Here is a 16,731-nt window from a genome sequence, read left to right as displayed (position 1 = left end):
TTAGGCGTGTTGGTGCTCATACTGAAAGGAGACTGCAAATGCACACATGTATACTAATTAAGGAATACAGACTGTGTCCTGTACCAGTGGCCCCTTTCCACACTTCGTATGCTTCGTCACAATACAACACACAAGCTTGACCGCATAACACCACTGTATTGTGGCAAAGCTGACCTTTGGAAACCAGAATTATGCAACCTGAGCTATGCTTTCTGCACATTGAAGTCATCGGCGAGGATGACAAAGGGAGACTTCATGCCACTGCTGACAGGCGAAGCTCTTCTATTAAAAACACGGCACCAAACAACACGAAGCTACGGCTACCAGCGGATTGGCTCGTGAGTGCTGATTTGATGCTGCGAGATAATCAACTTGACGCCAGTGGTGGCTTCAGTTAATGCCGTTCTGAACCTACAGTCACGACAAGAAGTCTAGAAAATACGACAACAAAGGTTTTCAGCGGTCAAAATTTTCAGACTTCTCTATACATTGGCTCTGTGGGGTACGGATGGTGCCATGCAGGCGTCCAAATTATGGGGCATGTCTGAGCGAAAAATTGGCCGTCGACTGTGCTCATGTTACCCACTCCTGTTTGTGCAGAGGTCCCACCAAACTTGCCAGCACTTACACATACCCCCATCCACTCACACCGTTTTTCACTCACAAACACAGGATCTTAGGCCTTAGAAATGTGTATCGAGTGAGTACAAGTCGGGGTGCTCATGAGTGAATACGCCAACCTATGCCAGTGACTACTGACAGAAGAATTTTGCTCTACATTTATGGTTTCTGTGGCTAAATGATGGGAATCTACTTTTCGTCATGAAGGTGCTGACAGACGTTCGACCACATGTTCTAGATGAACCGTGCTGCCTATATCATCCTATATATTGCTCATCCTATATAACCTCATCATCATCTTATATATCATCCTATATATCTCCCCATATTTCATCCAATATGGCCTATTAATTTGCCCCAAGAAAGAAAAACTGCCCACTCACCCTGGCTGGTTCAGCCTTGGCCTTCTTAGCTGGCGGGGCAGCATCCCCGTTGGTCTCTTCCTCCTCCTTGGCATCTGTGGCAGGCTTCTCCACCTCGGCCTTCTGCAGCATGGAGAGAAGAGCAGTGATTGCAGCAGGCAGCCATATTTTATTGTGGACACCACAACTGTCTACCTTAAAACTCATGAAGTACACTTTCAAGACCTTATTTTCATTAATTTCCCAGTAATATGTACATGATTCAAACAGAGAATGGAGGGCAAAGCCTCATTATGAAAATTTTGTGACAAAACCCCATCAGCATGAAATCATCTATTTCGGTGCTTGGTCCTTTACGACACAATAAATGTCCTCTAAATTTATCACGTTCAGTCTCTCGCTCTCTTCTACTGCAACACAGCCCATCTTTACTAATAAAAACAAGCCACGTGCGGATGCGAAATAAATCTATGACACCATGGCATGCTAGTGCTCGAACTTCCAAGGCAGAGTCACCACTCCTCTTTTGCTTGTGCGTCTTTTCCTGCTCACGAAGCCTTTTCTCGTGGTAACGGTGACTTTCTTGGTCATATAGAAGAGCAATTTATTACAGCTAAAATAGTTAAAAACAGCTAAAAAGGCTCGTGGAGACCTCACCATTCACTTCCCAGAGCCAACTGGGGATTGTGGAAATCCTCGAGTCCCATGACAGTCACACGCACAACAAACGTAACATCTGAGTGCAAGCAAGCTCAGGTGGAAGCCTTCCTTTTGCAGGCGGCACACGGCAATAGCAAGTGCTGCCAGTGTCACCGCGCGAGTCAGGCAAGATCCCTCTGACATTACCCAAGTCTGGTCAACAGCAAGCAGCGAGTACAGTAGGGTCTGCCGTCACTCCAGTTTTTCCGCACGTGGTCAGCCAATGACGTTTTTGCCATGGCAGTCACCGTGGCCACCCATATTCCCAGCAGTTAAGTCGAAAGCCCTCTTAGCGTCTTCTCTTCGAGGAATTCCTCAGTGATGTAAACCATTGGGGGCAAGGAGTTACGGAGTCGCCATCTGTTGGAAGCACCTCCCTTGCATAGTATGAGGGATAGCGCGGCGTGCTTCTTACAGGTTTCCCTAATGGCGCTGAATAAAAACACCACGCGGCAGCCCTCTTGGACATTTATGTAGGCGCTCTCAAAACGAAGGAAGTTTTTGACTGTCGATATAATAATCTTGGGCAAACTGAAAGCACAGAATGGTTTACAGACACCATCTCTTTACCGAATACGTACAGTGAACGCCACTGCGCGCGGTCGCCACGATGGAGTCTCCCGAACCGGCTTCTTGTGTGAAAGGTAGGCAAACGCTGGAGTAAGCTATGTGAAATATGTTCTTATAGTGGGCTGTCTGTATAACCAAATGGGGCATAACAGAGTGAAGCCTCAATGCAGCGATCGCACGGGTTCGCAACCAACTGCGCGTCTGCATGCATGTCTGCGCACAATGTTTTGCTTTCGCTGTGAGCGTGTTTTCGCACCATGCCGTGAGCTTTAGGCCACAGCATATGAGCATTTGACAGCACACTAGCAACCATTGTTGCGCGGACGCTATCAGAACTGTTCAAAAATAATTTCGTTATAGAGACTTCGACGCCTAGCTACGGCGACTGTGTTGTGCCGTCGCAACGATTCAATCTTTTTTTTGTTTTCTAAATTCTTGGACATTTCAATATTATTTCTCAAGTTGCGTTGCACTGTATGTTCAGCGGTCTTCTCAGCGTGCAATTTCCCTCTGCTTCTGTTTTGTAAGCCAGTGCATTAATTCATAACACAAACATAACCATGCCTTTAATGCGCTTCTTACTGCTCCCTTTCCATTCCAGTGAACTTGCCAGAATCTAGTATCAACAAGTTCATAGACCTAATAGAGCGTCATGACACTAGCCGGGCAGCAGGCGAGGGCGAGCGTCTCAGTGAGCATTTTCTGCTACTCACCAAACGTTATGCAGTCCCGGCGCCATAGCAGAAATCTTCCTTGCGTCTGTGCTTGCTGCGTACCCAAGATGTAGCCGGTGGCTATATGCCGGTTCTAAGTTTTGCCAACGAAACTTCACGCAGCTCCTTCCCCTGCGACTATGTGTGAATATGGCTGACACCGTGCTCCGTTGCATACATCTGGCACTGCGGCACCGAGCAGTAGCCTACCATGCTGCACCCCTCCAAAGGCAGCCACTACCTATTATAGTTTCAGATTACCTATTACCTTTCAGATGTTGTCAAGGAGACCCCCAAGGCAGTAAAGCCTCACCACTTAATCAGAACCGCAGCGCAGGTGGGACTTTAAACTTTCGTTTTCAGCTCACTTCAGCACTTCCAAAGCAACCGACACAGCCGCTGTGTTCCCGTGATCCCTCACGCCACGTCAACGCCGACGGTGGCGGCAGGTTTTCGAGTGGTGGAGCTGGCCCCCGATGTGTAGCTAGATGGCCTACTCTAAGTGTTATTTACAATAGTAATAAATGATTTCCAGGAGTATACATGGTTGTCGTCGATTGTTTCCTCGAGCCTGTACTGTACCGCAGCTGATGGGCAGGCGGTGATGAGCAACCGCGGTGCACTATGTGCCAAGGCATAGCGCCGTCGTCACCCCCTTATTCCTACAGGATTAAAGCTCTCAGTTGTGGCACCGCCTCAAGAAAATGGTATGTGATGACGTGACAAACTCTTGCCACCAGCAATTTCTACGTACAGTGTAAAGCAGCAGGGTAGCCAACAGGGCTAGACCAAACATAATTGTTAGTGATTAGGGTTGAAAATGTGGAGACTGATATAGGAGCAATTGGCCAGCATGCAATAGCATTGCTTATTTGTTGTGCAGAATTAGCAGACTCATGCACACCAGTGCCTGGTGCAGGAAAGTGCTGGTGGAAACTTGACTAGCTTGAGAAGCCGTTAGCACCCTCTATTTGACAAGATCGTATTTCTTTCATTTCATGCATTGTCATAAGTGTGTATTGGAGCACCTAGCTGCATACACATACACCCTCAAGTGCATCTCTAAACTGCTTGTCTGGATTCACCTACCACCGTTCCCAGCAGAACCCCAATTGAAAATTCTATGAGTAATGTTTTATAAAGCAGGTAAATTTCCTAACATTGATGCAAATGTCTTCACATCAAAAGCACATCTGTCTGGCTCTTCATCATATCTGTGTCATGCTATCACAAGTATGCGAAATTAATGTTTGAGCAGAGTCCACCAGGGCAAATGAGATCGAATGGCAAGAACCTAGCTCGATGCAGTTGCTGATCTTCATTGTGCAATATCTAATGTGGTGAAAGCTTTTACTTACACTTGCCTTAAATCCTGCTCACAAAATGCAATACAAATATTGTTAATTAAAATTGAATTCTTAAGTATTACATACGGAAAGCGCAGTATGATTATTAGTAATGATGTCGTGGAGAGCTCTGTAACAATTTTGACCACCTGGAGTTCAACAAGCACCCAATGCACGGCACACGAGCATACTTTTGATTTTGCCGTCATCAAATCGTGGTCACTATGGCCGTGATTCGATCCCGCTTCCTCAGGCTTAGCAGCGCAATGCCACAGCAACTACATCCCCGTGGCAAGTGGCCGTAAAAATTAAGCTGCATTCCAGTTCATTATCCTTACACTGCACAGGTCCACCAATCTTGCATATGACGGGAGATGCTACTGCTGTTGCAACTTTGATAAAGCGCAGTGTACAAATTCTGTAGATGCTTATGCTGGAGACGTATATAAAGGGCAAATTAGGGTGCTACCCAGAAGTCCACGTGCTGAATGATGTCATCACTGGAGTTGTTTCTTATAACTGTCAGGTCAGTGAACCACACAGTTTGCCAAAGCAAATGCAGCCTGAAGCATGAGCACGTACTGAGAAACTAGTTGATATTTTCTAAATAGGACACTACTCCCTGTGAAGACAGCACCAACCATGAAACATTCAACAGGATCAAAACAGCAAGCTGGTCAAGTCAATAGATTAACATCTCCAAAAACGGATAGTGAGAGAAAAACAATGGGCAAAGATAGCTGCGAGTCAGTGCGCGTGTTGTCTAAATCAGTGTCCATCGTCTGTTTCGCACAGTTCTTCTAAGACTTGAACAGGTTACATTGAAGTAGCTGCACCATACATGATGACACCAGGGAAGCTAGAGGTCATGGTTTTAACAACATGAGGCGGTGTACATTACCTCTATTGGCATCCCCTTTGAAAGAGTGGAGACAAATAGTCACCTAGCCTGCTTGAACTATTGAGTTTTACTGCATCCTTGCAGCCTAGAATTTTGCACATCGCTATACTCTCTCTCGTGTACAGTTTATTGCTCCAAGTACGGCAGCGTCATTGGCTTCGTTCGAATGCGTGCTCATTCGAAGGTTTGCACCTTCTACGACCACAGAAAATTCGAGTCGCGCGATTTAAAGGAACTTTAACGTGTCCAATCGCAAATGTTGCTTTACATATTTAGTGTAAGTCGTTACTGTTCGAGAGTAGCTGAACCAGACGCAGTCGCCTGCAACGCACAGAATCGCAGGTTGCCCAACGCAGCGCGCCAAGCGCAGTGAACGAATAGCCGATGGGGCACCGCTATTCTTCGCGTCTACTACTTCTTTCTGCTCTCGCAAGCCAGGACGACGACCTCGACAACGGAAATTATTCTTTCTTTTTTTCTTTTCGGTTCAAGCGATCAGATTACCGTTTACTTTTTTTGCCGTCTTTTTCGTATCTCTTACACATCGCCTCCGGCAATTAGTACGCGTTCACTATTTTCGCACGATATTCACGCGGATGACCCTCCATGCCTTTTTCCGTTGCTTTCCTCGGCGCCAGCACCGCCGAGCAAGAAGCGAACGGACATTACAAATGCGGTTCGACGGGAACGAACACCGCCGCGCGCAAAGATGTCGGGCAATGCAGATCGCTTACACCTTCTTGAAGTCTGCGCTCCGAGTAATGGTGAGAAAGTTACGTACACGCGCAATCTCCTCGGGCGTTTACATAGCCTTCGGTGGTGAAATGCAGCAGCGCAAACGAACTGAGTTTTAACAACCGCACGCGCTTCGCAGGAAGCCTGCGCGAGACGAACGCGCTACGTGCCAACGGAGACTTTGGCTACAAGGAAAAATTAACTTACCGGAACCTTCCTCACCCTCATGACTCCACTCTTAACACTTGCACGCGCGAATATTCCAATGTACTGCAACGCCAATTCCTTCCTGAATGCTGGTTCGAAGACACACGAAGCTGATCCTTGCGTTACGGCCGAAGAGCAATGGCACCGAGAGTTCGTCTGGCCGGCCGCGCGAGCGATGAAAGACGAGAGGGAGTTGGGCGCCTCGAGAAGCGTAGTCATGACAACGATGCGCGCGCTTGCTATCGGTCGCGAAAGATGGCGCTAGGGTCGCATCAAACTCCCGCTCCACGAATCGCCCGCCATTATGGACGTTGTCTGAAAGACAGATTCAATTTGAAATATTTCACCGTTCGCACGGTGCAGGAAGCCGCTCGATAACGCAGCTGGAACGCGAGACGCTGGTCGCCGGACCCACAGATTCGCGCGACGGACGCGGAGTTCAACACGTGCCCCCGGCGTGACCACGACGGCGGGGACGTTCGAGAAAACGGTCGCCTGTTGTTGGCACGCAGTGCTAGTGGCGGCCCCGTCTAAGCGCCGCCGGCTGGCGTCGATTCATGATCGGCACATGCTACCGGCGTTACTCACCTTGGTCTCATCTTCTGTGCGATCCTCCATCTCACTGTCCAGTTTGTTTTCAGACATGTTTTCGCGAACGTGTGCCACTGCGTCCACGGCGCTTTAGCTTGCCCCACCAACACACGAACCACTCACGAAGAGTTTGAAGGGCGGCGTGGGTCACGTGACGCGGCAGGTCGCGACACCAGTGGTGCACAGTAGAACCACGTGTCAATGGCGCGCTTTTTCGAAAATCTCCTAGAACTTCGCAATGTGTTTCCAAATTGACTCGTAGGTGTCATGTGTTGCCGGTGAGCCCTGCCGCCGCGAACAATGGGTGAAGCGGCTTTTACCGCGTACGGTACCGAGGCGCAGCGAATGTAGCGCGTCCATCATGCACCTGCCTCGGATGTTGACGCCGGAAGCAACCAAATGTGGCAGCGAGATCAAACAGGCCGTGGGCCGAGGTTTGGCAGCTGTGCGTCGGCAGCCGCGTGTAACCTAACAGCGCTTGTCGCGCTCTCGTGTCCGCAAGTGCGATCCCGAAGCAAAAATGAAACGTGGTTGCTTTGTAGGGCCAGGCTACGGAGCGTTTGAAAAGTTGTGTGGTCCCCAGCTGCGCAAGCACTTGTATAAAAACGTGAGGACGATTCAGGTGGGCACATAATATAAATCATAAACATTACGCTACTAGGAAAAGAAAATAGGGGGGAGAGGGATTGGTTACTACAGTAGAAAGGAACTACAAAGAACTTAAAAAAAAGACCAATCACGTTTGATCGACAGAAAATTTGAGAGACCGTGTAAGATTTGGGAGTTATAAACAATCACCGCTAAAAACTTATCCACAGTTTTCCTTGCTTACTAAACAGGGAAGAAATGTAGTCAAGGCCTAGTTAGCGTACTACTATTCAATGGGGCATTCACCGAGATCTGAGACGCAAATCTATGTCCACAGATTTGACGCTGACCGCATTAAGAAATTCCAACACAGTGAGAAGCCTCCTGACGCAGCACAACCAATTATTGACTTTCGTTGCGCTTACATCTGCGCTCTCGCTGCCATTCAGTGAGCACTGTCGAGAATACGAGGCTTTTGTTGCTAACACCTTTCTTCGCTGGCTGTAATTTATGTACGCAGGATGTTTGTCCATTAGCAAACACAACCTGCATTTTTGATTGGCGTTGCGGAGAAATCGCGTAGAGCAGGGGACTCCAAAGCCGTCTCCGCCTGCAAGCGGGGCTCCTCCACAAAACCTCACTCCTGCGCTTCTCCCTGGGAGCTGGCTTCACTGCAGTTAAAAAAAACATGCCGTGTTCCAGCCACCACATCAGGATACGCGTCTAGGCTTTCGATACATCCATTTAGGTTGCGATGTGGATGCACTGCCAGGTTCCTCTCAATTAGAAGTAATTCAACTGCTGTCAAAACACACCTTAAAAGTACAAGCTCGCAGAAGAAAATTTAATATGGTTCTGTTATCTCTGCTAGGCTATAAACAGTCCCCAAGAAGTGGAAGCAGTCTGCGCGCGCGGGAACATGTCCACCTTTGGCGCCATACCTACTTTTGTAAGCAAACTTTCTCCAGAGTGAAAAATGGCAAGTCAAGATACCGGGCTAATTTATCTGACGAGCACCTGAATCGATCGCTTAATGGCTCAACGGGCTTGCCGCCGCACTTCACCGAAACGGTATATAAAGTCAAAGTATCAGGTCCCCCACTCGCACTAGCTTCCGCTTCCGCCTTACACCTTGGCAATAGGATGACTCCGCATTAAAGCACATAAAACATTCTGTTTACTGCCCTGCAAATCACTTTTGTACGTGTAATAATGTAAATCTGAATATTTTTTCTTCCTTTCTGAATTTTATTTTGTGGGAATTCAACTCGACATTTATTTACTAGCGTGAATGCTACTTTGACACGCTTTAATAAGCCGCTTCTGCTTCAGTAAGTAGCAATTTGAGTCCGTTCCGATTGTGGATAGTCTGACAGTACAGTGTTTTAGGTATTGTAAGTTGCAGTCAGCGGTCACCGTCGTTCTTAGTCAAACATTTAAAGCCTTCTTCATGATGTTCCTTTCTCTTTTTTTTCTTTTTTTTTTGGCGACCTCGAGCATATTGCGCATCTTGCATTGTTTCTATACCCTGTCGCACGTTGTCACTGCCGTGTCATTTCAACTCATGTGCTGTTCTTTGCAAGTATGATGACATTCCTATGCGCGCTCCACAAAACGTTTACTTATGATCGATGTGTTTTGCGTCACAACTGAACAATTTGGTTATTGTGCTTATAATGTGTTCCTTCATAAATAACTTGTAAGCACCTGACTCAGATTGTTTTCCTTTATTATTATTTTTTGTACTCGCAAATCTGCGACGAAGGCTTACTTCTTAGGGCTTAACAATTTTCTCAATTAAATACCGAGTAATTTAATAGCGGCTCAGTCGCGGGTAATTTTTGAATCCGGCTAATCGATTCAATCGCGCCAAGAAAAATAGCTGAAAGTACCACCCTAAAATGACTGTGAGCACCTCTTGAAGTAACTCGTCTTCTTCAGGAGTACGGTAGAGTACAGCAGTGATTGCTGTTGATAATTAGTATACCTCAAAATATGTGGCACAGAACAGAAAGAAGAAAAAAAAATGGGTGGCTTTTTAAACGCGTAGTCGCGTAACATTTCTAAGTATCATTTTAATTAAATACCCTCCAACTTACACAAGCCGCCTTTTCTGGCCACTCTTAAATCTCCGCTCTCTCTCCTGCAGGAGAGAGAGCGCTCGAGTTTCTAGTCTTTGTGGCGTTGTCTTCGTCTTTGTTGCTTTTTCTTTATAGTGTTAGGCCAAGCGGCCTGCGCTTCCCCACTGCTAAAACGCAAGCACTATGCGCAAACGTCAGCACGGAGTCGTGGAAATAGCGAAGTTGTAGTAATAGGAAACATAAAGGGCCTTTTGTGAAGGATGGTGACGCTCCCCAGGCCACGTCAATGCGCTGCAGATATCTGCTTCGTGCACATATACAGGATGACCCATGGAGCTAACTTTAGCCGGAGTTTAAAGATATGCGAATGCCACGTAGCTGGACAGAACCAATGGGATGTTGTTTGCCGTCGCTTGGAGATACTCAAATTATTGTCTTCATTGCGCCGAATCAGATAATCCGTCATAATTAATTAATCAACTTCTCAAATATTACTATTACATGAAAAGTGTCAATGACAAATTTGTAGGGCGTCGCGGAAAACTCCCGATACAGCTATTTGTTGCTCGATACGTGCTACATAAAAGTGCTTTTCCGAGCGTGAAAGAAACCCGCGAATACACGCAAAGTGTCTCGAGCGGCCAATCGCGCGGCAACTTTGCATGCATTGCGTGCCTACCGTATATGCACTCCAAGCCTTTTTTTTTCTGTAATAAATCTATACTTCTCACTCTCCAGGAACCGCCTTTAGGCGGCCATCATCATCATCAGCCTGGTTACGCCCACTGCAGGGCAAAGGCCTCTCCCATACTTCTCCAACAACCCCGGTCATGTACTAATTGTGGCCATGCCGTGCCTGCAAACTTCTTAATCTCATCCGCCCACCTAACTTTCTGCCGCCCCCTGCTACGCTTCCCTTCCCTTGGGATCCAGTCCGTAACCCTTAATGACCATCGGTTATCCTCCCTCCTCATTACATGTCCTGCCCATGCCCATTTCTTTTTCTTGATTTCAACTAAGATGTCATTAACTCGCGTTTGTTCCCTCACCCAATCTGCTCTTTTCTTATCCCTTAACGTTACACCTATCATTCTTCTTTCCATAGCTCGTTGCGTCGTCCTCAATTTGAGTAGAACCCTTTTCGTAAGCCTCCAGGTTTCTGCCCCGTAGGTGAGTACTGGTAAGACGCAGCTATTATACACTTTCCTCTTGAGGGATAATGGCAGCCTGCTGTTCATGATCTGAGAATGCCTGCCAAACGCACCCCAGCCCATTCTTATTCTTCTGATTATTTCTGGCTCATGATCCGGATCTGCCGTCACTACCTGCCCTAAGTAGATGTATTCCCTTACTACTTCCAGTGCCTCGCTGCCTATCGTAAATTGCTGTTCTCTTCCGAGACTGTTAAACATTACTTTAGTTTTCTGCAGAATAATTTTTAAACCCACTCTTCTGCTTTGCCTCTCCAGGTCAGTGAGCATGCATTGCAATTGGTCCCCTGAGTTACTAAGCAAGGCAATATCATCAGCGAATCGCAAGTTACTAAGGTATTCTTCATCAACTTTTATCCCCAATTCTTCCCACTCCAGGTCTCTGAATACCTCCTGTAAACATGCTGTGAATAGCGTTGGAGAGATCCTATCTCCCTGCCTGACGCCTTTCTTTATTGTAATTTTGTTACTTTCTTTGTGGAGGACTACGGTGGCTGTGGAGCCGCTATAGATATCTTCCAGTATCTTTACAGATGGCTCATCTACACCCTGATTCCGTAATGCCTTCATGACTGCTGAGGTTTCGACTGAATCAAACGCTTTTTCGCAATCAATGAAGGCTATATATAAGGGTTGGTTATATTCCGCACATTTCTCTATCACCTGATTGATAGTTGAATATGGTCTATTGTTCAGTAGCCTTTACGGAATCCTGCCTGGTCCTTTGCTTGACAGAAGTCTAAGGTATTCCTGATTCTATTTGCGATTACCTTAGTAAATACTTTGCAGGCAATGGCCAGTAAGCTGATCGGTCTATAATTTTTCAAGTCTTTGGCGTCCCCTTTCTTATGGATTAGGATTATCTTAGCGTTCTTCCAAGATTCCGGTAGGTTCGAGGTCATGAGGCATTGCGTATACAGGACGGCCAGTTTCTCTAGAACAATCTTCCCGCCATCCTTCAACAAATCTGCTGTTACCTGATCGTCCCCAGCTGCCTTCCCCCTTTGCATATCTCTTAAGGCTTTCTTTACTTCTTCCGGCTTTACTTGTTGGATTTCAAGTTCCTCTAGACTATTCTCTCTTACCTTATCGTCGTGGGTGTTACTGGTACTGTATAAATCTCTATAGAACTCCTCAGCCACTTGAACTATCTCATCCATATTAGTAACGATATTGCCGGCTTTGTCTCTTGACGCATACAACTGATTCTTGCCGATTCCTAGTTTCTTCTTCACTGTTTTGAGGCTTCCTCCGTTCCTGAGAGCCTGTTCAATTCTATCTATATTATAGTTCCTTATGTCAGCTGTTCTTACACTTTTTGATTAACTTAGAAAGTTCTGCCAGTTCTATTCTAGCTGTAGGGTTAGAGGATTTCATACATTGGCGTTTCTTGATCAGATCTTTCGTCTCCTGCGATAGCTTACTGGTCTCCTGTCTAACGGCGACTTCTATTGCGCACTCCTTAATGATGCCCATAAGATTGTCGTTCATTGCTTCAACACTCAGGTCCTCTTCCTGAGTTAAAGCCTAATACCTGTTCTGTAGCTTAATCCGGAATTCCTCTAGTTTCCCTCTTACCGCTAACTCATTGATTGGCTTCTTATGTACCAGTTTCTTCCATTCCCTCCTCAAGTCTAGGCTAATTCGAGTTCTTACCATCCTATGGTCACTGCAGCGTACCTTGCCGAGCACGTCTACATCTTGTATGATGCCAGGGTTCGCGCAGAGTATGAAGTCGATTTTATTTCTAGTCTCACCATTCGGGCTCCTCCATGTCCACTTCCGGCTAACCCGTTTGCGGAAAAAGGTATTCATTATCCGCATATTATTCTGTTCTGCAAACTCTACTAATAACTCTCCCCTGCTATTCCTAGAGCCTATGCCATATTCCCCCACTGACTTGTCTCCAGCCCGCTTCTTGCCTACGCTGGCATTGAAGTCGCCCATCAGTATAGTGTATTTTGTTTTGACTTTACCCATCGCCGATTCCACGTCTTCATAAAAGCTTTCGACTTCCTGGTCATCATGACTGGATGTAGGGGCGTAGACTTGTACTACTTTAGAACTTTTACCTCTTATTAAGTTTCACAACAAGACCTGCCACCCTCTCGTTAATGCTATAGAATTCCTGTATGTTACCAGCTATATCCTTATTAATCAGGAATGCGACTCCTAGTTCTCGTCTCTCCGCTAAGCCCCGGTAGCACAGTACGTGCCCGCTTTTTAGCACTGTATATGCTTCTTTTGTCCTCCTAACCTCACTGAGCCCTATTATATCCCATTTACTACCCTCTAATTCCTCCAATAACACTGCTAGACTCGCCTCACTAGATAACGTTCTAAAGTTAAACGCTGCCAGGTTCAGATTCCAATATCGGCATGTCAGGAGCCAGGTATTCTTAGCACCCTCTGCTGCGTCACAGAACTGACCGCCGCCGTGGTCAGTTGCTTCGCGGCTGCTGGAGACTGAGGGCCGGGATTTGATTGTTGTATTCATATAGGAGGTTGTGGCCAAGTACTGCACCAGGGTGGCCAATCCTGCTCTGGTGAGAGAGTGCGTTACCGGTTCTGGTCACCGGGATCAGGCCGCACTCCAGGCCTGTTTGTGCAATTTTCTCAACACACGGGGTGTTTTTGGTATTTTCCGTGGAGAATTGCGCGGCACCGGGATTTGAATCACGGTCCTCTTGCACGGGAGGCGGATACTCTGCCGCCGCCGCAGGAGTTGTATGCCTCATTTAACCTACAGTGGTTAAGTGATATATATATATATATATATATATATATATATTTAGGAGGGTTCCCGCACAGTGATAAACTAAAAGAAAAGACATTAAAAAGGGGGAGGCAAAAAGAAAAAAAAAAGGAAGGAAAACAAAAAAAGGAAGAGAACAAGTGATTTGAACTCGTGACCCTTGGATGTTGCCCGGAAAGATAGCTCAGTCGGTTGGTTCGTCAGGCCCCAGGTTAATTTGAAGCGCCATTGCTCTTGCTCCTAACCTCATACTTACGTAGAAAGAGACTGATCTTGTCCGCGATGGTCGATTCCTAGCGGTTGGAAGGCATACTTTCTTGGAAAAATGGCCGCCCGTGCAGAAGAGCGAACTCGAGCGGCTTTAGAGACTAGGAAAAGCTTGATCACGTGCTTGGCGAGCGCGGCACGCATAGCGTGGGAAGCTAGCCCGTGTAACTATCTCAAGGACTATGGGTTCATCTCATCTATGGGATCGAATGCGAGCGCTGTTGCTATGTCTCTGCGTGTAGTAGTTAAGAGAGCCAGTTTAAGGGAGGAGAAGAAGAAAGGAAAGGCAAGCTTCTGAAGCAAAATTGCAGCGCCGTGGTTTTAAAGCGCACCCGCGGTAGCGAAACGGAAGGCGATATAAGCGTGCGTGGCCATGATACGCACAAGACAAACTGCCTTAAAATATTTAGACTTGAAGGAAAGCTTCGTTAATAAACGATAACATGGCAATCAGCACTCGAATACGATGAGAGGAGTTATTGAGACGTGGAAAATTCCCTTGAACTAAGTATGGTTTGCGAGACAAATACCATAATGTAAACACGCAGAAAGCGGGCTAAACACGCAGTACACACGCTAACGCCAAATAAGTGAAGCTGGTGTTGTCTTCTGACGACACAGGAAACTTTTACAGATTTTCCGAACTTGACAGCGGCGATTTCAGCGACGATTTCAGCGGTGGTGGCGGTGTAGTCTCTGACGTCACCAACATACGGTGGCCAGTAAAATGCCATCAGTCGGGAACGCAGCCAATCTTCAAAATTCATTTTCAGGAAAACTAAATTACTTGCAGCCATATTGCTTGGCACAGAGAATCATATACGTGGGCCAATCGCGAAGATTGTGCAATACCGGGCCGACCCGCGGCAGAGGGGAAGCACGCGTTAAGCACTCCCCATGCGTGCGCCGATCCCGAAGATAGCGCAGTGCCAGGCCAGCCCGTGGCGGAGGTGCAGTTCGCCATTAAGCGGACCACATACACAGCGTCGCTTGTCATCCTTCTTCATAGAGTGGAAGGTCACTGAGTTTTTGATCATTGTATATATATATACAAATTATAAAATTGAGTTGTGAGTCTGCGCGCGTCCTGCTCACTTCTACTTCTGTTGTCAATGTGTTTAAGCAAAGTACCCTCCTTATTATGAGAAGTCGATTCGCTCGCTGCTGCTGCCGCGATACGTCACTACAGCGTTTTGACAGGGAGGTTCCATGGTCATTGAATGAGATGTGTTCATGTTTGCTTGGGAGCGCGTGACACCTTGCTTGTTAATTTAGTTAATAAGCGAACGTTTACAAGTTTACACGACTGATAAAACTACTATCTTTACTTCGTATAGCCGTCTACTAATTTGCTATCCAAATCGATGGTTCACCTTTCGGGCGACACTGCGACTTGCTTTTGTTTGTCTCTTACCAACGGTTTATCCGTGTTGTATTTGAAAATTACATAAGTTTAGGTGATTAATTTAAGCCCGAAGTTAGTGGGCCTAGTTGCGACCACATCGGATCTCCGTGACGGAATCGAAGAGGACGGACCACATGCGAGGTGGCGGCGTGTAGCTTCAGGCTTAGCTGAGACAAGGCTTAGCTCACACAATAGGGAGGCTAGCTAGTAGCAGTCCTCTTTCGATTGCGCCAGGGACATTAACCCGTTCTGAATGTTCTCAGAACAAGGTAGCCCGGGCGCGTCAGTGCTATCGTGCGAAATGTGGAATCACGGAAGCAAAATGGCATTCGGAAATCACCTCGCCAGCTTTAGCTATTGCAGTGACCTTACGTCGCCTTCGATCAGGAGCGGAGCTCGGCCTTGCAGCAGCTACAGTAAGTGGCCCATTTTTTTGCGATTGCAGCTGTTCGTTTTTCGGTGTATACTTTCTTCCTTGTTTTACAGAGGATGACCTTGAGCACCACTCGTGCCATCACCGACCGTGTCAACTCCTTTACATTCTCTTGTCTGTGAACTCTTGCTGGTGGACTGGACTTGTTCTTCGCCCGGAACTACTATTGGCAAGTACCATGTACACTCGGATCGTAGTAGGGCTGTGTTCTCGAATGTTTATTAAGTCCTGTGTGATTTGAGGTTCCAACCGTCTGCTTTCAATTAAGGCTATTGACGAGGATATCCAGAGCGCTTCTGCACATTTTAAGTCTCTGGCCTACGCTGCAGCAACTAATTAGTTCTACTCGTCCTATGGCCAGTCGTGTTACATCTGCATGTTCTCGCCGGTGGCTTCCTGCTGGGATGACTGTCGTTAGGCTCCCAGCACTAATTCGCTCAAGTACCATGCACGCGCCAATCGCGTGCACTACGGATGCGCTCCTGTACGGCTTATAAGCCCTATGGCATTTCCGGTTCCGAACTGCTGCTTTTGAAAGCGTTGCCAGAAGATAGAACTTCTCCAATGGCGGCTGTTGTTCGTGTTCACTGGGTGCTCTTTTCCTTTTGCTATCCGTTCCCGGTGCTGCCAGTAAACCAACTTTGCGGGCTTCCGAAAAAAATTTGTTGTCTAACGTATTTAATAGGCCGACTCTGGAGGTTTAGTTTATGCTTGGCAAAACTTCCTTCGCCAAGCAGATTTTCCGAAAGGCCATCGAATGTCGCTCTCCAAGTAAGACGATGTCGCATTTCTTCAGTTTCTGGTGAAGTTCCTCAGTTATCCGATCTTATTTCTGCCCCCCTAATTTCTTTCGTTTACTCGTAGTGCTATATTTTTCATCGTGCTTTTGTAGTTTCACGTACGTTGCCGTACTATTCTTCAATGTTTCCGTCCATCGGCTCCGCAGGAGTTAAGAGTATAGGCTCTCGAGGTCCTTCGTGAATTTGTTAACGATTGCAGTGCATATCGGCCGATCGCTTTTCGGCGTTGACTTGAAAACTATGGATGAGCCTTTCATAGAGACTGCCCCAACACGGAGCGTTTTCCGGAAGTAATTTCCACTCGGTGATTGGTGATGAAATCCTGAGTTCTTTAGCGACTTATAGTTAACCGCATTCAATTCTTGATTGGTCTTCCTCAAAGTCTTGCATTGTCACTGAGTACATTTATTTACGAGCTGAGAAGCGATGAAATGGTTGTAGAAAAC

The 16,731-nt window shown here is 46.8% G+C and overlaps 1 protein-coding gene across 2 annotated transcripts in view; it reads right to left on the bottom strand.

Moving 5' to 3' along the window:
- LOC135902687 (nucleolin-like) overlaps positions 1-6,899 on the bottom strand; it is a 32,077-nt gene extending 25,178 nt beyond the window's left edge. Inside the window, exons 1-2 of one of the 2 annotated variants that reach the window (XM_065432899.2) lie at positions 6,743-6,899; positions 1,005-1,106 (exon numbers count right to left, since the gene is read on the bottom strand). In XM_065432899.2, coding sequence (XP_065288971.1) covers positions 1,005-1,106; positions 6,743-6,799 — 159 coding nt within the window. In that variant the 5' untranslated portion in view covers positions 6,800-6,899. Of the gene's footprint in view, positions 1-1,004; positions 1,107-6,154; positions 6,341-6,742 lie in introns of those variants that run through there. The other variant, XM_065432898.2, reaches the window with a different exon arrangement.
- Positions 6,900-16,731: the final 9,832 nt, after the last annotated feature.

This window comes from Dermacentor albipictus, chromosome 2 (genome assembly GCF_038994185.2).
Source record: "Dermacentor albipictus isolate Rhodes 1998 colony chromosome 2, USDA_Dalb.pri_finalv2, whole genome shotgun sequence".
Classification (NCBI taxonomy): Eukaryota; Metazoa; Arthropoda; class Arachnida; order Ixodida; family Ixodidae; genus Dermacentor; species Dermacentor albipictus.
Note: the sequence above shows the minus strand (reverse complement) of the source record. Positions and strands in the feature narration are given on the sequence as shown.